We start from the raw sequence: 24,435 nt of genomic DNA, 5'->3' as shown, positions 1-24,435 counted from the left end.
AGATCATCTGGGCCTGCTGACTTAAATACATTTAGCCCCTCCAAATGTCCCTTTACTGGGTCGATGCTGACTGTTGGTTTGCTGGTGTTCCTCCTGTGCCTATCTATAATGCAGTTGGGAGAGTTGTCTTGATCGGTGTTCAGGAATACAGAGGCAAAAAACTCATTGAAGAGTTCAGCCTTGTCCCTCCTATCTGTCACCAGTTGCCCTAGCTTGTCTTGTAGGGGTCCTATGTTACCCTGTGCCTTCTTTTTGCTCCCTACCTGAAAAAGGACTTCTTGTTGTCTTTTGTCGCCAGCCTGAGTTCCATTGCTGCTTTGGCCTTCCTAACTGACTCCCTGCAAGTGCAAGCCAAGGAGGTATACTCCTTGGTAGCTACCCCCTGCTTCCACAGCCTGTATGCCTCCTTCTTTGCACCTAAGCTTTCCTGGATTTCCCTGTTCATCCAAGAGGGTTTCCTGGCCCCTTTGCCCCCTTTTGTGCACAGTGGGATTGTCTCCTTCTGCTCCCATATGATAGCTCCCTTGAGGAACAACCACCCTTCCTGGACTCTCATTTCACCAATGCTCTTGATCTTCAGTGCCTCACTAACTAATCTCCTGAGCACAACGAAGTTAGCCTTTCTGAGGTCTAGCACTTATGCCCTGCTGATTTATTTTTCCCACCCTATGCTGGGTAGTGAATTCAGTTAGTCGATGGTCACTATCCCCTAGGTTACCTTGTACCTGCAGATCCCCCACCAGGTCATCTCCTTTAGCTAGCACCAAGTCCAGCAAAGCATTTCCCCTAGTGGGGCCGTATATCTACCGTGTTAACTGAAGATCCTGTATACAGGTTAAGAACCTATGTGAGCAGTTTTAGATCTGGCTGACTGCTCCCACCAGATGTCAGGGTAGCTTAAGTCAACCCATGACAACCATGTCCCTTGACTGTACAGCCTCTGAGAGCTGCCTTGAGAATTCTGGGTCTAGCTTATCCTCCTGGTGTGGCAGTCTGTAATAGACTCCCACTACCAAGTCCCTTTCCCCCCAACCCCCTTATATTCTAACCCAGTACCTCAATTTGCCCCTCCTCTGATCCCATCTTGATTATAGATGTGTATTGCTCCTTAACATAAAGAGCAACACCCTCTCCTTTTTTCTGCACTCTATCCTGTCTGTACAACCTATAATCCTCAATGCTTACTGCCCAATCATGAGTAGGGTCCCACCAGGTTTCAGTTAGCTCAACCAGGTTGAAGTTATTGCTTGCAAGCAGGAGTGCAAGTTCCTCCTGCTTGTTCCCCATTCTCCTAACATTAGTGTAGAGACATTTAAGGCCCACAATGGGTGCCTTTGATACCCCTCTGTCCTGATGCCTATCAGGCCCCTTAGTACTTACCTGGGCTGAATCCAGTGCATGGTTCATGGCTCACTGATCCTAGGATCTCTTTGTCCTCTGCATCCCCATCCCCAACGAACCTAATTTAAAACCCTACGTAGGAGATCAGCCAACTTGTAAGAGAACAGACTCTTACCTTTCGAAGAGAGATGAAGACCATCACGTCCCAGGATGCCTCTTTCATGGAAGTGCGAATCATGGTCAAAGAAGCCAAAACCCGCACGATGGCATGAACTCTGGAGCCGCAGGTTGACTTTTCTGATGTAGGTGTCTTGATGCTGATGGCGACCGCTGACCGGATTGACGAGAAGACCACCTGTGTCCCTGACTTCCAAAGCCTGGACCCCAGAGCCCTGCAGTCATTTATGATACAGTCTGGACTACCCCTGGCCACATCATTTGTGCCCACGTGGATGAGGACCTCATCTGGCCCTCCGACTACTATCCCATGGTCCTCATCCATGTGGGCACAAATGATGTGGCCGGGAGTCCTTGCAGTGATGTCCTGGATCCAGGCTTCAGCCAGGCAGCATACCTCCTGCGCCATGGGATCTGAGCAACAGATTGGTCCCTCCATTCCACCGCAATGACTCGGTGTCTCTTTCTCCGGCGGCCTAGTTGTCCCTCAGCCTGCATGGTGGTTGTTATGGATGCGGCTTCCCCTGCTGCATTCTTCTCCAGTGCTGCCAGGGCCTAATATCTGTTCCCCAGCTGCACTGGAGAAGTTATCTTAGCTGTATGATGATTGGCCTTGGAGGCGACCTTCTTCCATTCATCTGCATCAGGTCTCTCCTGTGTTGCCTCTCCACTAGGTGTCTGATTCTGAAGAGAATGGAAATTACCCGTCAATCTCATCCTCTGCAGCCCTGATCCCCCACAGCCTGCTAACCTCTGCCTTGAGTTCCTCACCTGGCTCTTCAAGGTCTCAGGCTGGGCAAACATGGGACAGGTGAGGGAACTCCAGCTCCCCCTGCCTTCCCCGGGCCAGGGGCCAGGGTGCCGCCAATCCTCCTGAGGGCTCCGCCTGGGTGGAAGCCTCAGGAGCCTTGGGTGGGAAGCATCACCAGGGCTGGGTCCCTGGCTGTGTGTTGTGTCCTTTCTATGGTTGAAGATTGAAGGCTCCTCCTCTTCCGCTCTGACTTACCTTGTGCACCAATCGTACCCATGCATAGCCCTGCGCACTGCCTGCAAACTGCTTCCCCTGTTGGCAGTCCCTGTTTGCTGGCTTCCTGGTAACTTGTTCATTTATTTCTATTAAGACCTGCAATTTATTACCTTCCCTTTTGTTCTTTCTCCTCTTCCTTGAAGTCTACAGGACTTAAAGTGTGTACATGCTGTTTCAAATCTTAAAGGTTTAAGAATTCGATTCTGATTTGCAGAAATGCAGGTATATAGCATCCCAGAAATTAGGATATTGCATTCAAAACTCTTTTAAAAGAACATTTTTTAAGATTTTGAACTTACACAATCAAGTTACTGAAAGTCAGAATTAAAGCTGCATATCCATATACTCTATAATGCAGTTTTCATGAAATAATCACTGTTTTATAGCTACTTCCATAATATGCCTAAGTTTTATATAGGATCACATTTCATGAGGTCTATATTACCTTCTATGAACTCTAAGAATACGAAGGTGTATCTGTGTCATAGAGTTTAGTGACCCCTAATGGTCTATTGTGAAAATAAAAAATGAAAGAAAAATATGTTTGTTTTTTTTCATTGCAGTGTTTATTATAATATCCTGGTTTTTCTTTTGTAGTGGACCAAATTTTTAAGTTCCTTTCTGTGATTGTTATGCTTGCCACCATGACCAGATTCCAGCAGCCCCCAAAACATTGAGATAGATAGATAGATAGATAGATAGATAGATATATATATATATATATATAACCAGATGTATCTGCATTTTGAACTCCTACATTTAGAGAGTTGCATTTGGATAGCAGTAAGGCTAAATTATTCTTGATACATAATCCAGTTTTGAAGAATGTTGTAGTAGAAATGAAAAAAATAAATCCTTTGTTTCATATTTCCCTAGCTGGACTTGTCTTAATATGCAAGAGAGGCTGGACAATTCTGTCTTTACGTATATGAATTAAAGCTACTATTGAAGCATTTTTCTTAAGTTTCACTGTGATATTTTAGAGGTTATTGAAAGACTAACTTAGGAATTCAGTAACAACACAACTTTTAAAGAGCTGCTGTATTAAAATAGTCATCTTCCCAATGTGACTTTATTTTACTGCACTTATTTGTAGCTTTAAATATGTATTTTTAAAAAGGATTTGCATTAGTAATTTTTAGACTGGTTTTAACGTTTTTTAAATACATAGCATCTCTTTGAGATCATCTTCTGTGGTATGACATGAAATGTGAATTAGGTTGTAAGAAATTTTGGATATAGTCATTTGCCTTGTAAATATATCTGAATTATATATATTATCTAAAAAATTAATTCATGTTACATTTTTTAAGCATCAAATAATGGTATTGAGTCTTTATAGAAATGAAAAAAGTTTAGCTTCCTGGAAATTTTGTTCAGGAATGCTCAGATTTCATTCCTATGTACACAAAGTTACATCTGTTACATAAGGACAATGACACCCTGATTTTTAAATTATTATTTTTATAAATAGAACTGTTGGGAAAAATAACTCATTCACATTTTTCTGTACTAGAAATATTTAATTGTATGGATTGTCAAAAAATGTAAACTGGTTATATATGTTGTTTTTAGGGCATTTTATTAAATACTACTGTTTCCGGTTTAATTATTTGGAAATACGTGACTAGTTGGAAGATACAACAGTTTTTTGGCATTTTATGTGAATATATGAAGTACTGCAGTTATTGCACTAAATTACGTGTTCTCAAAAATCAAACCTATGCAGTAATTGAATATGTCTGGAAGACGACAAATCCATGTTTTCTTTGGAGCACCCATCATTCCAACTCAATTGGAGGTGTATGAGAAAAAGTGTTCTTCAATAGCTGCTGCTGAACCATGGAAAGAACTACATCTTTCCTATTGTGGGCATGCCTTAAGCTTTTCCTCTGAGAAAGTAAAAGAAACTGGCCATGTAGAACTTCAAGCAACAAACTCTGTGGACCTGACTCATCATATCAAAAATCAGTTTTCTTTGAACTCTGGACAGAGGAGATTTGAGGTTGCAGAAGACTGTATGACATCTTGTGTTTCAGTAATAGGAAGCATGGACATTCTTGACAATGCACCTACCAGAACTGGTGATCTAACTTACTCTGATTATCAAAAATCTAAAGATAGAGAAACATACAAAAATCAAGTTGCATATCAACAGCCTCCTCAGATATTTACAAAAACAGAAAAACGCCATAGAAAACAATCAAAGGACTGTTTTTCAAACTCTACTGAAAGTGATACCAGACATATGAAAGACAACTGCTGTGATATTTCTGATTTGTTTTCCAGTGCCAAACAGATTAGCATACATCTAAAATCTGTGGGACAAAAAGATGTTACATCAGAATTGAATAGTGTTAATCATGAACATCTGAGTCAGTATCTGGAGATGTGTTTTCCCATGAAATTAGAAGAGTCAAAACCAAAAATAATTAAGAATGATTGTTTCAACCTTGCAGTATCAACAGACACTGAATTTCTTAGTATAATGACTTCAAGTCAAGTTGCCATTTTTGCACAAAAAACATTTAAAAAACAAGCTGCACAACTAAGTGGATTAGAAACAGGAACAATGTGTGTTGAAAGAAAAGCAGCTTTAAGTCAAACCTTTAAATTGAACCATAATGCTGGAAAATGCATTAGTGTGACTGAAACTGAATACAGACAAGAGTCTTCCAAGTCTCGTGGACTTTTCAGTTCTGAAGGTGCCAGAAAAACTAGCTGCTTTGAGTCTACAAAAAACCCAGATTCTTGTGAAAATACAAAAAGGTCCCTGCAGCTCTTTAATGTTTCTGAACAGCTTCTGAATGAGATCCATATTGAACCACTGAGCACAGGACTTCTGTGCTCCCAAGTAAATTATTCTCATAAATTCTCTTCTAAAAGAGCCCGAACATTTGAAGATACTCCAAGTATTATTAATTCGGTACCTAAAACCGAAAACTCAAAGAGAGCTAAATTGTCTTGTTCTTCAGCTAGTCCTGGAATAATAGCAGATCGAGAGAAAGTATTAGAATTTGGGAAACTCCAGAACACTCCATTATTACTTAAAAACTGCTGTTGCAAAAGTCAGAAATACGTTGTTTTGGTCGTAGTAATACATCCGTGTCATGTCAAAGAAATTCTAATTAAGTCAAGATCAAAATCTTCCTCTAAAATTCCCATAGCAACTATTGTTGTTATCGACCAGTCAGAAGTAGAAAGAAAAATTGTGCTGTGGCGAGCTGCTGCATTTTGGTCACTCACAGTGTTCCCTGGTGATATTGTACTACTCACAGGTAAGAACTCCCTTTTGTTTTCTTTTTTAAATTAATCTCTTCATCTCTTATTTATGTGTAGTGATTTGAATATGTCACAGTTAAGTCGCTCAAAATCATCTCAACTATCTAGCCCCTTCAACAACAACAAAATTTGACTTTTAGGGAGACCATTAAAAAATTACTGTACAGTGTTTGGAGAATCTTTGGGTACAATGTTTAGAGAATCTTTGGGCTCTGAAAGACTTTACATTTTATAGTAGCATGTTAATCGTGCAGTAAATTATTCAGCCAATTTATGATGTGATAAAATGGTTCATCTGAAGACCCTGTCTGCCTTGGGTACAAACATGTACTATATAAAATATATGAAAGATTGCAATTGGTGGAGTCAAGTATATATAAGAAATACCTTCTCTTAGAGTGTCTTTATGAGATGCTTGGTATCAGATTATTTAATGTTTTACAGTAAGGGATGACTATCATGGTGCTGAGAGAACTTTTTAAGTGTTCTTAAGACTGTCCCAGTGTATTCTAAAAATTATTTGTTTTAAAAGTAGTTTATTTCTTCTTTAAATTTACTTTTTAGATGCAAGCTAATACTCCATTCCAAAGTGCTCCAGTGAAGTAGGTAGAGTTCTCATTTACAGGGTTCTGCTTCTATGGAGCAACTTACATGATGAATCACTAGGAATGTACTTTAAGTCAAAGTAACTTAAAGCCAAAGGTTGGCTGTTTCTGAAAATTACCTCCTTGAAAGTCAGTCTTAGATATTGCACAAAAAGAGAGAAGAGTGTACTCAGTAGTGAAGTGGGTCATTGAATAATAAAGAAAGGAACAGTAGATTACTCCATTATGCTTTGGCAGAAGAAAAAAGAAAAAACAACTAGCAACTTAATTATATTGATACTAGATTGATATTGATACAAGTTTCCAAATTAAGATTCTGAAGTAAAATCAGTTCCTGAGTGGGACCTGTGGACATTTTTCAGTGTGTTCTGTGCTGATAGCCATCCATTTCCTTTGTTGCAGATGTCACTGTGTATGAGAACCTTTGGTTTGGGGAGATGATGCTACAGTCAACCTTTGCCAGTCGGTTATTAAATCTGGGGAGCTGCTCAGCTATTAATCCCAAAGAATGTGAGGCTGAAATATATTCATAAGAGAACCATAAGAGGTTCCAATTCGTAACCTTTGTACAGGCAGTCCTCAGACTTACGACACAATTGGTTCCTGAAAGCTGCATCTCAAGTCGAAACGTAACTCAGAACCAATATTCCCATAGGAAACAATGTTATAAATTGGGGATTGGTTCCTGAACGAAGGCCCAGTACCCTATTTTCACCAAAAATAACACAGTATTTTATACTCAATCAATTATAGACGAGTAATATAGCTACGTTAATGTATTTATATTGTAAACAGCAATCATATTGATTTGGAAGGACTTATTTGAGGTGACTTTGCTGGACTTTTTGAAGGGTTCTTTGTTGGAGTCTTCTCAGGAGTCTTGGCTGTAGGTTTTTCTGGAGTCTTGTCTGCTTTCTTAAAATGTCTAAGGACATTTGGATAGATGTTCTCTTCTTTTGCTGCAGCTCATCTGGCTGCCCCCCCTGCGGTGAGGTGAGCAGTGCTGGGCTACGTTTTGGTGGTGCTGGGAGCAGGGACTATGAGCAGCTGTGAGAGAATTAGCATCTTGTCCAGCTGCTCCCCCATGGTGAGGTGGAAGGCGTCAGGAGTGGGGACTCTGCCATGCCACCACTTGTCCAGCTGGGGTGGAGGGGTGCGGGATGCAGGCGCAGAGGCTCTGGGACCAGAGGTTATTCCCTGCTGCCACTTGCCCAGCTGGGGCAGGGAGCAGAATGTGCTGCACTGCCTCAGACAAGCAATGCACAGTGGAGTAGCTGCTCAGGCCTCCCTGCACATCCTGGATGAGCCGTGGTTTCACTCCGCCCTGGTGAGCGGTGGCAGGGCATGGGGCAGATGGAGCCAGAGCTGCTCCAGGCATGCGGCAGGGGTTATGGGGAATTTTAGGGTGGCTGCAGCCCCCACATAGCCACTGCTCTGCTGCCTGCCCTGTGCAGATCTGGGAGCACACGTCCTCGCCGTGCCCTGCAGATGCCACTGCTTGGCGAGGTGAAACTGTGGCTTATCCAGGAGGTGCAGGAAGGATGGAGCAGCTCCTCTGCTGCCCGCCGCTTGTCCAAAGCAGTGTCTCCACCTCGTGCTTCCCCTGCCCCGGCTGAACAAGTGGCACCAAGGCAGAGCCCTTGCTCCCAGTATCTTCCACCCAGAGCAAGCTGCATTGCACGCCCCCACCCTGGCTGGGCAAGTGGTGGCACAGCATAGCCCCTGTTCCCAGCACCTTCCACCTGGCACACGGCCCCAGCCACCTCATGCAGATCTGCAGCAGCGCCCCCCACCCCCGCCCTGGACCTGCGGCATTCAGCAGTGGGAGCTGTTGGGCCCCCTCTCCGTGCCCCATCCCAGCCACAGCCACAATCTCTCCCTCACTGCAGGGGCATTGATCTGCCTTCCCACACCTCTTCCCTCCCCTCTCCCCCGCACCACCACAGACTTATTAGCTGGATGCAGCTGTGTTCAGTGTCACAAAGGCAAAACCAGCATCGTAACCTTGAAACAAGGTGTCAGTTTACAAATGTCATAAGTGCCATTTGACGAAACTTGAAATGTAAATAGAGGACTGCCTGTACTAGATTAGAACTCAAAGAAGAGAATATTAAATCTTTTGTTTTCCAAAATTTATTTAAAAAATAGTTATTTAAAGTAATTTTATTTGTATTGATGTTTATAGTTTTCTAATAAATAAATATGGAAAATTTAATTTGTACAGAACTCTACCAAATTTGAAAACAATCCTGGACTGAGAGGCTTTTATACTTTGTAGTACAATTTAGTGGTTACCATTAAAAAGTATTAATTTACTGAAATATCTTAGTTCTGTGAACTTGGAATACAGAAAACAACATAAAATTTGTCTCGGGGATAGCACATTAGTAAACAATGATGTAACATAATCATCTTAATCAAAATTGCTTTACACCTTACAATTTGGTTATTGTGTAAGATGCATTTTTATTTTCACATGAGTTTTGGGTGCATTTAAAATGGCACATATTTAGTGCTGGAATTCTGTCACAAAATAAAGCATAACTTTTCCACTGTTAAAAGAAATGGCACCTTGTACTATTTCAAAGGTGGACAAAGTGGTACAGATAATAAACGGTAATACTTAAGATCTTTTCTTGACTCCAGAAGTCCTTTGAGACTTACTTTAATATTTTTTAAGTTTCTCATGTAGTAGACGTTGGTGTTCTCCAGGATTTACTGGCGTATGTATCTTCAAAATTTACCTACCTCAGAGATCTTCCACGCATGCATCCTCAGAAATGGGATAATATACAGCATGTTCAACTAGACCAACTTCAGCAAGATACATTGATTCATTCAGTATTAAAAATCATCAGCATCTCCATACTAACAGGTTAGTTGACTTATTGAACTTAAACTGCCACCACATCATAATTACTTTGCTGAAACGTAATTAAATTCTGCTCTAGCAATTAGTATTTTTAAATAACAGTAAACTTTTTTAGTTAAACCAACATTTTTTCTTTTTTTTAATCGGTATTTAAATTTTAGATGCTGTTTCTGACCTTAGAACATTGATACTCTGTTAGGCCTCTGCTACACATTATACTTGTTACACAATTAACAAAATCACCCTGACATCTGCGGGAGGGCAATATAACACTGCACAGGCAATCCATAAAGTTTTAGAGAGCGTTGACAGCTTCCTGGTGCAAATGTTGGAGAAGCCAACTGGGTGCCATGCTATTCTTGACCTGCTGCTTACAAACAGGGAAGAATTGGGCAGCAGCAACCATGAGATGATTTGAGTTTAGGATCCTGAGGAAAAGAAGGAAAGAAAGCAACAAAATAAGGTCTCTGGACTTGTGAGAAGCAAATTTGGATTCACTCAGGAAACTGATAGGTAGGATCCCCTGGGAGGCCAATTTGAGGGGGAAAGAAGTCCCAGAAACCTGGTTGTAACTGCAAGAAACATTATTAAGGGTGCAGGAACAAATCATCCCAATGTGCAGGAAGACTAGCAAGTACAGCAGAAGACCAGACAGGCTTAGCAGGAATCTCTTAAGTGAGCAGAAACACAGCCAGGAAGCTTTCCAAGAAATGGAAACTTGGAAAGACAGCTAGGGAAGAGTATAAGAATATTTCTCAGGCATGCAGGGATGAAATCAGGAAGCCAAAGTGCAATATGAATTGCATCTAGTAAGAGACATGAAGTGTAACAAGAAGGGTTTCTACAAGTATGTCAGCAACAAGAGGAAGATCTGGGAAAGTGTGGGTCCCTTACTGGATGGAGGAGGCAGTCTAGTGACAGATGACACACAAAAGTCTGAAGTACTCAATACCTGTTTTACCTCATTCTTCAGAAACAAGGTCAGCTCCAGGACCACTGCACCTGGCCGTACAGTTTGTGGAGGAGATGGAGTAGTGAAAGATCAGGTTAGGGACTATTTAGAAAAATTGTGTGTGTACAGGTCCATGGGGCCAGGCACAATGCACCTGAGGGTCCTAAGGGAGTTGGTCGATGTGATTGCAGAGTTGATGACCATTGTCTTTGAAAACTCATGGCCATCAGGATGATTGGAAAAAGGCAAATATAGTGTCCATCTTTAAGAAAGGGAAGAAGAAGGATCCAGGGAGCTACTGGATCCAGTCACCTCATTCCCCAGAAAAATCATGGAGCAGGTCCTCAAGTAATTCATTTCTAAGCACCAGTTAGAGAAAGTGATTAGGAACAATTAGCTTTGAATTCACCAAGGGCAAGTCATGCCTGAGAGCCACATCTGATCCTCCCCTGAAGTTCAAGAGCTGGACAACAGGGAGTAGGTGCGACTGCTGAGCAACCTGGAGTGGAGGTGAACCCCCTGCACCACTGAGCCACTCCGGCTTTCTCTGTGGGGAGTATGCCCTGGGGTAAGTAGCACAGCTGCAGTCCATGCCCCAGCAGCCCAGCGCCTGATCCAGCAGTTCCAGAGAGAGAGGAGGAGGGAGGAGGGCGGGCTAAGGATGTGCTCCCTGCAGGGAAAGCCAGAGCAGTGGGAGGGTGCTGTGCTGCCTCAAGGAGAAGTGGGCGGGGTTTCAGCCGATTTTTTGGAGAACTGCAAGTACCATGCCAGTGAGCTGCATGCAGCTCATGAGCAGCGGTTTGGCCACCTCTGTAATATAGCTTGATTTTAGCAAGGCTTTTGATACCTTTTTGTAGCATGTTGGAGTCCCAATGGCAGCCATGATGCCCCCTGGTGGCTCTGTGACCATGACCTGCTCTACCCCAGGCTGCCTTTCCTTCTTGTCCACCATGCTTTGGTTAATAAAAAATAGGGAGGCTGCCCATGGGCCTATGCATAGGCCCCAGTCCAGCTGGAGCCTGCCCTGGGTTGCCCCGGCACCCTACTGGCCTCTACTAGTCCCAGACCCTTCTCTGGGCATCCTTATGACTGTGCTGCAGCAGGGCACCTAAAGCCTTGGGGGCTAAATGCGCAGCTCCAGTCCTCCCCTACACCATGCTCCAAGCCTCACTGGTGTTGCAGTAATGATATTCTCCTGTCAGGGCTTCGGCCTCTGCCCCTTTATTCTAGAAGCTAGGAGCTCTTCACCCTGTGGCTGCCAGGGAGAGACTAGCCTGCTAGCCCAGCCTCAGGCTTGTATCCTTCCAGGGCCCTGACCCCTTCTGGTCAACAGGCTGGCTGCAGGTGCCTGCTAATTGGCTTAATTGCCCTATAGTCTTGGCAACCTTCAGCTAGTGCACTCTGCCTAGCTTGCTGCTGCTTCCTTAAAGGAACAGAGAGCCCCAGGTGTTCTGTTGCACATCTCCCACAATATTTGTGCAAACAAGCTAAGGAAGTATGAGTTGGATGAATGGACTGTAAACTATATAGAAAACTGACTGGATGGTCAGACAATAAGGTTAGTAATCAATGGCTTGATGTCTAGTTGGTAGCCAGTTTCAAGTGGACAGCTTCAGGGGTCGGTCCTAAAGTCAGTTTTCCTAGAATCATAGAAAATTAGTGTTCACAGAGTCATAGATTCATAGATGCTAGGGTCGGAAGGGACCTCAGGAGATCATCTAGCTTTGTTCAATATCTTCAGCAATGATCTGGAAGATAGGATGGAGTGCACCCTCAGCAAGTTTGCAGATGATGCCAAGATGTGGGGAGTAGTTGATATGGTGGAGGGTAGGGCTAGAATTCAGAGAGACTTTGACGAATTGGAGGATTGGACCAGAAGAAATCTTATGAGGTTCAGTAAGGACAAGTGCAACATCCTGCACTTAGGACGGAACAATCCCATGCACTGGTACAGGCTCGAGACCAACTGGCTAAGCAGCAGCTCTGCAGGTAAGGACCTGGGAGTTACAGTGGGCAATAAGCTGAATATGAGCTAACAGTGTGCCCTTGTTGCAAAGAAGGGTAATGGCATAGTACGCTGCCTTAGTAGGAGCATTGCTCTCAGATTGAGAGATGTGATTATTTCCTTCTATTCAGCACTGGTGAGGCCACATCTGGAGTGCTGTTTCCAGTTTTGGGCCCCCCACTGTAGAAAGGGTGTGAACAAATAGGAGAGAGTCCAGCAGAAGGTAATGAAAATGGTTAGGGGGCTGGGGCACAAGACCTCTGAGGAGAGGCTGAGGGAACCCATTAGTTAGTCTGAAGGAAAAACTGCAGGGGATTTAATAGCAGCCTTCAGCTACCTGAAGGGTAGTTCCAAAGAAGATGGAGTTAGTCTTTTCTCAGTGATGGCAGATGACAGAACAAACAGTAATGATTTCACATTGCAGCAAGGGAAGTTTAGGTTAGACATTAGGAAAAATGTTCTCACTAGCACTGGAACAGGTTACCCAGAGAGGATGTGGAATCTCCATCCTTGGAGGTTTTTAAGACCCAGCTAGACAAAGCCTTGGCTGCGATGATCTAGGTGAGGATAGTCCTGCTTTGAGCAGGGGGTTGGACTAGATGACCTCCTGAGGTCCCTGATTTTCTATGATTCTCTGAACTAGTTAATCGTGCAGTAAATTTAGACTGGCCACATGTACTAGGTAATATATGACTATAGCTGATTGGCTCTTTTTATAGTTGCATAAAAGTAGTGCTTGAAAATGTGTAACAATTTATGTGGTTTCTATCCAACTTTAATTTGAATATGTAGCAGGGCCCATAGATTCACAAAATGTGATTCTTTAGAAACTCCAGTGTGGTGGTCTTGGTGATGCAAGGAGAGCTTGCTTGTGGAACTAGCAACATAGAGGTAATTCATGTTCTCCCAGTGGTGTTTTGAAAAATGAGGTTCATGGATTTTCAGAGTGGTATGGCCTCATTCCTTCATATTAACCCAGTGGGGTAAAGAGGTTTGAGTGCCAGGCTCTTTCCCCCTCCTGTGATGAGTACTGGCCCAGAATTTGTGAGGTGGAGTAGAGCTGCAATTGGCCCCAACTTCCTGACCAGTGGAGAGTTCTAAGAATGGGATCTTGAGGAATGGAAAATCAAGACCTTAGTGGTATGCCTGAATCCCTGGGTAGAGGTTCAGTGGTACTGCTGAGGGTACCATGAGGTGGAAGGAGGGTTTCCAAGTGCTGTGGGTGAGGACAATAGGCCAGTTCTAGGGGGTGGGGGGGTATATTCAAAGTGCTGTTGAGGATGGTCTTTGCCCTGCAGTGTAGTTCTGTGGGCTTCTGTAGGTAGTCCTACCCTGATTGGTACCTGATGAAGGCTGATCTGGGTAGCCCACTGCTTTTCCCATGGTGTTTTGCAAAATGAGACTGGACTTGAAAACCCTGTCCCTGCATGGGTGTGTAGGTAAGGCCCTGGTGCAGGCTGAAGAGAGTACCCCTGGCTGTAGTGTCCCATTGGCAGAGGCTGTTATAGGTACCCTTTAGGGAAGTGCAGTAGGAGACCACCTTTCTAGACAAGAGTCTCTTCAATGAGTTGAAACTCAAAAAGGAATCCTATAAAAAGTGGGATTAAAAGTGGAATTGGTCATATTATTTCAGAATAATATAGGTGTATTATATGGGTGTGCAGGGAAAAAATTAGGAAGGCCAAGCCAAGATTTCTGATGCAACTGGCAAGGGACATAAAAGTAATAAAAAGGAATTCTGTAAGTATTTCAAGAGGACGACCAAAGAAATGGTAGGCCCCCTACAGAATTTAGTTATGGATAATGCAGCAAATGCTGAAGTATTTAATGCCTTTTTACTTCAATCTTCACAAATAAGGGGCAACTACCAGATGAGTACAGTTGGCAGAAAAGATAAGCGAAGGAGACATGCAGCCTAGAGTAGTTGAAGTAAGTGAGGGATTACTTAGAAGCTAGACGCTTTCAAAAAGGGAATGAATGAATTCTTGGAGGAAAGATGCACCAGTAGCTATTGAGTATGGGAATTTAGGTACAGCCTCTGACTCAGAACTTCCTAAACCTTAAGGCTAGAGACAGATGTTACACATAAACTGATTTAAGTGATCAGAAACTGGTTTAAACCTGTAACAGAATAGATGTTCAGTGCACATAAACCAGTTTGAAAATGGCTGAAACAAGTTTGAGATATACCTGGTTGATTGTAGTATGATTTGACTCAGGCCGGTTTATCCATTGTCTGTCCCAGACCCCTTCCTGGTTTAAGTTAAACCAGAATCCTCCAGCATCCCAGCATGCTCTCTGGCCTGGGCAGGGCTCTCTGCTGCAGGGCTGGGTCTTGATGACAGGGCTTTCTGCTGCAGGGCTGCTGGGTGGGACTTTCAGCTGCAGGGCTGATCCTTCCTCTCTGGTCTCTAGTCCAAGCCAGGGACCAGCCCAAGCAGAGACACTGGCCGGCATAGCCCCATTAAGGTGAAGTGGGTAGGGAGGAGGTTAATTCTTCCCTCCTTCCCCTCCTCCATCACCACAGCCAGGGTCTACTTGTTTGCTGGGGAGCAAAGGGGAGGGTGCTGCAGCAATGGTCCCTGGGGCTGGCAGACCCTGGCTGCAGGGCAGAAGGGATGGAGGAAAGAATTAACTTTTCTCCCTGCCGCCTTCAACTTAACAAGGTCATGCCAGGGCTCTGTTTGGTGGAGGGGGGAGGGAACTCTTCCCCCTCCACTTCCTCCCCTCAGGGTGGGAGGGCTTTATGCAGCACTGGAGAGGAATTCCTGCTCTTCCTCCTGGGGTAGGAAGGGGACTCTGCGAAGCTGCCCAGCCCCTAGAGGGGGACTCTTCCCCTGCTCCTCCCCCACTGCATGGCAGGGAGGGGGCTCTATGCCAGGCCCAGCCCCAGAGGGGGGCTCTTCGCCCCCCCCACACCAGTCTGTGTGGCACTCCTCAGCTCAGCCCAGCCCAGTCCAGCTGGGGCACAGGGAGTAGCTGTAATGGAGCTGCAGCTGTTAGGGGTGGCTTTGCCCTGATGGCCCAGACCAGCCTCACTTAGCTCAAGCCAAGGCAGCCGTATGGCCTGACCAAGCTATGGGGGGGGTAGGGTAGGGTAGGGTAGGGTGGGCCGGCCCACCCCAAGCAGCTGTGGCTCCCAAGCAGCTGTGGCTCAGTGACTGGGATGTTGAGCCCTATCAGCATGTGCAGCCTGGCTTAGCCCAGCATATAAACAACAGGTGCTAGCCAGGCGGCTCAGAGATGCCGCGGGGGTTCATGGGGCTCTTGCCAGCCTCATTGATGGGTGGCTACTGGGCTCTGGGCTCACTGGCCCCTCTGAGCCAGCCCAGCTAGCCCATTGCCTGGCCAGCCACTGGTTGCACGCTGGGCCAGGCCAGGCTGCACTCACTGATGGCTCAACATCCCAATCACTGAGCCGCAGCTGCAGGGGGTGGCCCCACCCAGATCATGTGAATGCCTTGGCCAGGTCTGAGCAAAGCTGGTCTGGGCCATGGGGGCCAGGCCAGGAGCACCACACAGAGCTGCCCTCCCTACCCCATGGGGGGTGAGGAGAAGGGGCAAAAGCCCTCCTGCAACACTGAACAGCCCCCCCCCACCCTGTGGGGGAAGGCAGGGGGCAGAGGAGTTTCCCACTGGGGGAAGGCAGCCTTGCAGAGCCCCCCTTCTCACCCTGTGGTGGTGGGAAAAGCGCTTTCCTTTGGGACAGCCTGTCATAGAGCCCCACCCCGCAGCAGTGGCAGAGCAGCAGAAGAGTCCCCCTCTGGTGCTGGGCAGCCCTGCAGAGATGCCCTTCCCACCTCTCAGCAGCAGGGGGAAGAAGGAGGGGAACAGTCCCCCAGCACCAAACAGAGCCACCCTCCCCGCCCTGCAGCAGTGGGGGAGAGGGAGGTTGGGGAAGAGTTCCTCCTGCAGCCATGTATGCCAGGATTGCTCCCAGTTATCAGGGATCAATGGGGTGGACAGAGTGCTCCCCTCCTCCTCCTCCTCCTCCTCCTCCTCTGCCACAGCAATCTGGTCAGGCTCCCACTTCCCCCACCTTCAGCACCCTGCAGGTGAAAGTCAGGGTTTACTCAGGCTTGCCTGGGTCTGGCCATGCCTCCCTTCCTCACCTCAGCTTCCCTGTGGAAGGGGGGCTGCTCTAGTGCCCCTGGGCTTCTGGTTTGAGCCACTGCAGGCATGTGCCAAGCATCTATCCATTTGCAAACAGGTTCACTCTGCAGGTGAGACTAACCTGCAAAGATTGAATCATTTCAGGCACTTTGAATGTCTGTCCCTAGCCTAAAGACTTCAAATAGGAAAGGAACCAGTGCTCATACCGTGTTTACTCTGTTTCAGCACCCACTCTCTGCCACTGTGTGACACAGGGTATTGGCCAAGATAGACCAATAGTGTCACCTAGTAAATGGCAGTTTTTATGTTGCAAGTCAGTAGGTCTGGATGGGATGCACACTAAGCTAGTGAAGAAATTGGCTGAGGTAATTTCAGAGCCATTGGTTATCCTCTTTGAGAACTTGTGGAGGTTCAGTGAGGTCTCAGGTTACTGGAAAGGGGCAAATATAGTACCCATCTTTAAAGAAAGGACAGGAGGAGGATCTGGAGAATTACAGACCTGTCAGTCTGACCTTGATACCTGAAAAGATAATGGACCAGGTCCTCAAGGTCTTCAACCAGCTATATACCCAGGTGATGGTTATTATATCCAGATCATAATTCTTTAGCTTGCTTATGAGAATGTTATGTGGGGAAGCTTTACTAAGTTATGTGACATCTGCCTCCCTTAGTTGCTAGGCTAGTTATCGTGTCAAAAAAGAAAATTAGTTTGGTTTGGCACTGTCTGCTCTTATCACTTTGTTATCTTTTAGATCTTGCAAACTGATTGTTTAATAATTGGTTTCAGTATCTTCCAGGGGATTGAAATTAGGCTGTTTGGTCTTTAATACCCTGTGCCAGCCTATTTTCCTTTTCTATATTTATTATATTGCCCTTCTTTAGTCCTTTGGGTCCCAGTCTTTCCTCTGTGTACCTCTGGTACAAGAGATTAATTGTTCTTGAGATTACAGCTAGTTAATGAAGCTCTCCAGCATGAATTTAATAGACACTGAAGATGTAAATACATCTCTCTCGCCTAAATACCATTTGAGAGATATATTTACCTATCGTGCCTCTTGTTCCTATCTTTCCATTAAAATTAATTTTACGTATCTATTTGAAACTAATATTCTTTCTCATTCTCACAAGAAAAAATTGTAGTTTCTTTCTTCCACTCGTATATAAATCATATATTGTAAGACTGTGTCTAATTATCTGATTTGATCTTTATTACCACAGGTATTTTCACATTTTACAGAAGTTCACAAAATTATTATCAGAAGCAAATATTTTGGGGGGTGATATCTTTTATTAGACCAACTGCATAGCTGGGAGAAATTTCAGGCAAGCTTTCAGGCACAAGATACCCTTCCTCAGGTCACTTCAGGGTACCTTGAGCTCATAAGCTTGTCTAAAATCTCTCCCTACTGTGCATTTAAGAGACCATCACAGCTACATCACTCCAACATTACCACAAAATTAATGACATTCATATCATTTGAAACTTTTTCAGAAGCTGTGTACAGTTATAAGGGAGAAAAGCAAAGAAAAGTTATTCTAACAGTGGAACAGGTCAGAGATCAACCTTATATAATGGTACTGTGGGGTGCAGGGGCAGCCTGGTACCCTCAACTACAGAAGAAAAAAGGTACGTATAGCTAAATTAAATGGACAGTATCTGGTGGAATAACATTTGTATACTCTGCCATTACAGTCAGGAGCATAAGAAGGAGAAAATATTAAGCCTCTCTGCAAGGTATGAGTGAAAAATAGAAAAGATACGTTGTACATGCTTCTTTTAATAATACTTAAGCATTCAGTTATAAAATATTTAATTCAAGATTTATGTGGCCCTTGGTTCTACTGTGATGACATATTTTGCAGTGTTAGATGTCTAATGAATTTCCTTTACTTGAAAATTGTCGTCAGCAACAAAAATTACAGTGTCCTTTGTTTTCAGAGTCTTAACTGTTAAGATAATAAAGCAGGAATATTTATAAAATGTGAATGAGATTTTATCAATCTACTTGTGTTATATTATTGCAAAATCGTAAAAGAGAGGTCTTTAGAAGTGTTCTGATATCTCAATTTACCTTTTTCCTTGATACTTTTATTTTGGAAACTGTAGCTTAATTTTTTTTTAAAGGCCCAGCATGTTCCCTAGTTTTTCCACTCTTTAATTTCCAGAGTACATCCAGTGTCACCACATTATCAGACTCCACACAGGGGCTATTGGTTCCATTCACTAAGGCTAGGGACAGCCATTCAGAAAGCCTGAGCCTGAATTAATTCAGTCTTTGCAGATTAGTCTAACCTGGCTAGGCAAAATCGCTTTGTAGCTACACAGACATCCCAGAAATGCAGCCACATGCCTGCAGTGGGTCAGGCTAGAAGCTGGGGGATGCTAGACCAACCCTCCCTTCCCTTCCCCAGGGCTGACTTAAAGGGAGCATGACCAGGCCCCAGCAGCACACTGTGATTAGGGAGGAGTCCCCCCTCCTTGATAACAGAGCATTTATCAATTCTGTTATCAGCATTTAGCACCCCATAAGAAAACAAACCCTTGCTGAGCAGTTGAAGCTCTTAAACAGTGTTTTCCAAAGGAAGGAATGCAGGGACATTACCAACTGAGCTGTTGATTAGCTCCAAAAGACCCTAACCAAGCACTGTCCTATCTGCCTTACATAGCACTAGCTAGCATACCACATGCTGGCTACAGTCTGTGCTGTGGGGGAAAGGAGAAAGGGATCTCTGTTTAAGCAGCAACTGGTGAAAAGGGGAGGGGGGCACAGGAAAGCCAGCAGACCCTGCTGTGCCTGCAAGTCTCTGTTGGAGCTTCAGCCAGGGAGCAGAAGCCAGTTCTGCTGTGGAGGAGAGCATCTCGCCATGCCCAGAAAGCATACCAAGATGCTGGGGGAGTCTGGTTTAGCATATACCACAGTGTCTGGGACAGACATTGCATAAACCTGTTGGACCCAAATCAGTTAAGTCTGATACTACATTCAGCTAGATTTATCTCAAACCAGTTTCAGCCATTTTCAAACTGGCTTATGAGCACTGAACATCTCTTCTGTTACAGGTTTAAAACAGTTTCTGATCACTTAAACCGGTTTATGTGTAATGTCTGTCTCTAGCCTAATTGACTGAAGGTATCCCTGTTCAGAATCTCAAGCCCTACATTTTGCAGTTGGCTATTACTGATTTACTGCTGGTTTTACTGGTGGTTGTTTATATAATGTGTAGAAACGGATTTTTGAGTTAGTTACCTGTAGTTCATATTTCTAATCAGTAGTTATTTTAGGGTATTATTTTGCAGAAACTGAAGTACAGAGTGCATGTCCCCCAGAAGTCAGTTTAAAGTCAGTATATTATAGTGTACTTGACATTATTTAGTATTTGTGGTTATGATTTTAATGAAAAGTGCAGAATCTGTCATATATAACAGGATTGTCCAATTTCTGAGTACCCAAGGGCCACATGCTGTGCGAGCCACGGGTAGGCTTTTCCATTGTGCTGCACTACACTGTGTGAACTGCCCCAAGGGACAGGGGCAGAAAGCTGAAATTGCAGGAATAAGGGGAACCTGGAGACCCCTGTGTAAATTAACTCTTTGTAGGCTACCAGTTGAACAGACCTTACCTACAGTATACAAGATGGGCTTAAGAAACATTTTCCCTATAGCTCTAGTGTTCTGGGGGCCAGCATACTGAAAAACTTTTAGGATCTTATTCCCACTAGTCATTAGACGTGTGTAAAGTGGCAGGTATTCGATTCGTATTTGGCCTATTTGGAGGCACAGTGATTCAGTTTGGTGATTTGAATCACTTTGCTGATTCGATTCCGCCAAATCGGATTTGGAGATTCGACCGCAGCATATAATGTGGAATCATTAAAACACCTACAACTTTGTCTTTTTTTTTTTTTTTGGATTTGGATGAAAACAGCAGAGATGGTAGTCCCTTCTGAGGGCATAAAGCCTGCCAAGTTTTAAGGAGATAGGTGCAGGGGTTTCTGTGAAAGTGCCCCTCAAACTGTTGAAAGCAAGAGTATGTGCTGTATGTGCTTTTCCTGGGTGGAAGGAATACTAAAGCAGCCAGAGGCTGGTATGCAGGCAAGAAAGCCAGTCAGTGAAAATGGAAATTGAGGTGTTGGGGGGCAGGGTGAGGGACAGGCGGGGGGGCAGGGAAGGGGGTGTAGCAGGTAAAAGTGGAGCGGTTCCTGGGGAGTCAGAAGTCAGGCAGGTTATAGTGTGTCATAAATCCAATGTCTATATTGAGTCCATGAGTTTTTGTATCTAGGAGGTTGATGAAGTGAAGTTCATAGGCTCATCTGTGAAAAGTGTTTTGTAAATTTAAACAAGCACAGAACCTCGGTAACCTTATCACCAGAAGCAAACTTCCTGTAGCCCAAAACACACCGAATGGATGCGGACCATGCCATGACAAGAAATGCAAAACCTGTCAACATAAATCCAGTACCCTGACAATTACTGCATCCCCACAACAGAGCCATTACCATTCATGGATCTTGGAGCTACGCTTCTAAACACATTATATATCACATCCAAAGCCCCAAATGCCCTAATGGAAAATACATAGGAGAGACCAAACAACAACTGCACACCAGAATGAATGCACGCTGAAAATCTATTAAAGACAAGAAAACCCAATTACCAGTGGGGGCACATTTTTCACAAGAAAGCCACCCTCTCTCCATTCTCTGTCCTGATCCTCAAGGGAAATATACAAAAACATCTTTTGTAGACAAGCCTACAAACTTCATAAATCTCTTGGATATAAAAAAATCATGGACTCAATATAGCCATTGGATTTGTGACATACTAATACCTGCCTAACATCAGACTTCCTAGGTACCTCTCCACTTTTACCTGCTACATTCCCCTTCCTCCCAGCCTGTCTCTCACCCCTTGATGCCTCAATTTACATTTTCGCTAGCTGGCTTTCTTGCATGCATTGCATGCCAGCGTTTGACTTCTTTACTATTCCTTCCATCCAGAAAGAGTCCACACATCAACTATTGATCCTTCCTCAGCCTGACAGTTGGTTTTTAAACCTGAAAGCTTGCAAGATATATTTCTCCAACTGTTCAGTTGGTCTAATAAAAGATATTAGATTGACCCAAAGACCCTTGTCTGCCTTGTGTGTGTTAAGGCAAAGCGGAATGAATGCAGCAGGATGGTAGCCTGTAACAGGGGGCCTTCCCGGTGCCAGTTAGTTCTCAGTCTGCCCACCTGGTTCCGGTCCAACTGCCCGCCCATCTTTTTCCTGCCATGCCTTGATGGAAAACTGATACAGATGTTACCCAGGTAGGAGGCTGCCCATTTAGGCTCATGATGTCTAGAGGTGACATCAGTTCCACAGCTCTGTACTTCTACACTGTGGCCCATGTCTCCCAGATTGCATCCTTCACCCATTTCGCTGTGGTCCCCTCTCTCTGGAACCTTTGGCCTCCCTCTTAGGTCCTGGCCCTGCCTTCAGGCCAGTCAGAGTCCCAAGCCTCTTGCTCTGGACATTCCTCACAGTGGGCCCCTTGCCTTTTGACCCCCCACCCCTGTGGGTCCTGGCACCAGCACGGACTAGTCGAGGGTACCTCAGGTCAGATCTGAGCTGCCTGCCTGTTCTCACTCTCACAACTCCACTGCAGCCAGTAAGCCTCAGGCCTCTCAAAGATCTTACAGGTTTGGTCTTTCCCCAGCCAGGACTGTATATTCATACGTGCAGTGGCTATAGGTTATCAGGCATCTCCTTTCACCAGGGAGGTTCACAGTTCTGGCAGTTCCTGGGGCTGCCGTGCCACTGGCAGTCCCACCAGGCCTTCCTGCCCTGGCAGGGTGCAGTTTTAGGTCATGGTCAGGACCTGGGGCCTCCTCCTTCCCCATAGCCCCAGCCCATGCCTCCAAGTTCGTCCTGGCATGGGAGCTCAGCAGGGAGATGTTCCTCCCTGCTGGCTGGTGAAAAATCGAACTCCTGTCTCCAGCTCTGAGAGTGGGGCATTAAATCATTGTGGAAGGAACTAAAGGAAGGAAACAGGTGTGGAGTGAAGAGGGTGGCACTCACTCCATCTGCATATGGAGCTTGGGGAACCCCAGCAATGGGAGGTTGACCTTCAGGAACACCAGCTGTTCCATCAAACCAGGATCCAGGAAGGTACAGTGGGGTGTCACAACATCCCCAGCAATGCTGAATACCCTCTCGCTTGGAACGCTGGTCAGTGGACTGGACAGGTATTCCTGGGCAACTGAGGCCAGATCCTTACACATCTAGCTGTGTGTTGCTCGACATCACAGTGGCATCTCATCCTTGGCGAGATGAGTATCCATCGAGGCCTCTGCACTACCTGCCGGATGGTGGGGTCTGGTGCCTCAGGACCCCAACATTAAAGCCATGCCCTTGGCCCACATTGGCAGCGGCTATGGAGGAGGAGATTGGCTGGTGCTTGGAGAGCTGGCATGGGACAGTGGATCCCCCTCTTCCACATGCCCCCATCTGTGCCCTTCTTCCTCCCTGACTGTTCACCAGCTCCACTGTCCAGTGATCAAGGAGTTTGCTGCTGCAGATGCTCCCCTTCGCCCTTGGGTCACACATGCCCACCAGCACATGAACTGTACTGTACTGCAACAAATCCAGCCATTTTTTGGTGCCCTTCTTCAGCTGCTTCACCAGTGCCTGCACCTTTGGTGACAGCAGCTTGTCCCAGCCAAGAACATTGACCCCCTGGAATTTCTCCATTTGCTTCTCAAGCTCTTTCACTACAGGGATCACCTGGCTAAGAAAGGCATTGCCAGTGCTGAGGCTCTCAGTGGCCTCGAGGAACAGCTCGAGGACCACCAAGATCTGGGAGATGGTATCCCACTCAGTTTTGTTAAGGGGGTCTCTGATCCCAATCTCCTTGAGCAAGACCATCTCATGGATGGCTTTCTGTTGCTCATACAGCCTTTCAAGCACCAGGTATGTGGTGTTCCACCAAGTCTGTACTTCCTGCATGATTTTGTGCTGTGGGATGTTCAGCTCTGCCTGTTTCTCCTGCAGCATCTTGCCCCCCCAATGCTCCGGTAGAAGTAGCCCACCGCCTTCCTGAATTTCAAAATGAGCTGGCTGGTCATAGTAGTGACAGCATCATCGCCAGGAGCCCTGTTCCCCTCCAAGGCATTTCTGATTATGAGGTGGAACTTGTGTGCTACATGGTGGATGCCAACAAGTAGCGTCACGCACCATCTCAATCATATCGACACAGTTGTTTGTGACCACGAACCCATAGATGAGCTTGCCCTGCCCAACAAACCACCCCTGCACCATGAGGTTCATGGCCCCCGTGATCTCTTTTGCTGTGTGGGACTCATCCATCACCTCCACTTGAAGGGGAGAGCCCACCGATGGCCTGGCTGATGGCACCAGTGCCCTGTGAGGGAAAGGTAGGCATGATCTCCACCCCGGCTGCTCCAGATGTCTGAGGTAAAGTGTAAAGCTACCTGCAGCCCTGTCTTTCACACCTCCTCCCTCAAGTACTCCTTGCATGCCTTATACAGGGAGGGCACCCCTGTCTTTCTGAAGGTGGGGCATGTGGGCACTTGGTAGGATGGGGCCATGAGCACCATAAGCCACCTTACCCTGGATACTCAACAAAGGAGAAGGGCTGGCCAGCCAGAGCAAGCATCTCCCCAATGCTCTAGGTGACCTCGCTCATCTTGGGAATGCACCCTACCCCCTTTGTCCCCACCTTTCCCTCACTGATCCAGGGTGACCTGCTTCTGCTTCTTGGGGACTTGGGGTTTGGAGTGAGAGGGGGACTTTTGGGGGGGCACACTACCACTGGTGCCAGGCTGAGGAGGAACAAGGGCAAGGGAATGCTGCCTCCTAAGATGTAGCAGCATCACTGTGGTGGTGAAATGTTTCCATCCTTGCCCTGGCTGATCTGCTTTCAGCAGTGCTGGCAGGTAGCATACCTCAAAATGATCCTACACTACACTACTCCCCCCCACCGTTTCTGGGTTGTGGGTGGGGATCCCGCCTTATCCCCCTCCTCAGCAGGCAGAGGCACAACAGGAGGAGGAGCTGAATCACT

The 24,435-nt window shown here is 45.6% G+C and overlaps 1 protein-coding gene across 10 annotated transcripts in view; it reads left to right on the top strand.

The window, feature by feature from the left end:
- SHLD2 (shieldin complex subunit 2) overlaps positions 1–24,435 on the top strand; it is a 99,420-nt gene that overhangs the window by 36,780 nt on the left and 38,205 nt on the right. For 6 of the 10 annotated variants that reach the window (XM_090057731.1, XM_090057720.1, XM_090057725.1 and 3 more), the window contains 4 exons: positions 4,121–5,823; positions 6,835–6,942; positions 9,113–9,307; positions 17,867–18,001. In XM_090057731.1, coding sequence (XP_089913857.1) covers positions 4,284–5,823; positions 6,835–6,942; positions 9,113–9,307; positions 17,867–18,001 — 1,978 coding nt within the window. In that variant the 5' untranslated portion in view covers positions 4,121–4,283. The remainder of the gene's footprint in view (positions 1–4,120; positions 5,824–6,834; positions 6,943–9,112; positions 9,308–17,866; positions 18,002–24,435) is intronic. The other 4 variants (XM_090057724.1, XM_090057728.1, XM_090057729.1 and 1 more) reach the window with 4 other exon arrangements.

Source organism: Crocodylus siamensis, chromosome 7 (genome assembly GCF_052110815.1).
Source record: "Crocodylus siamensis isolate JL-2025a chromosome 7, ASM5211081v1, whole genome shotgun sequence".
In the NCBI taxonomy this organism is placed as follows: domain Eukaryota; kingdom Metazoa; phylum Chordata; order Crocodylia; family Crocodylidae; genus Crocodylus; species Crocodylus siamensis.
Note: the sequence above shows the minus strand (reverse complement) of the source record. Positions and strands in the feature narration are given on the sequence as shown.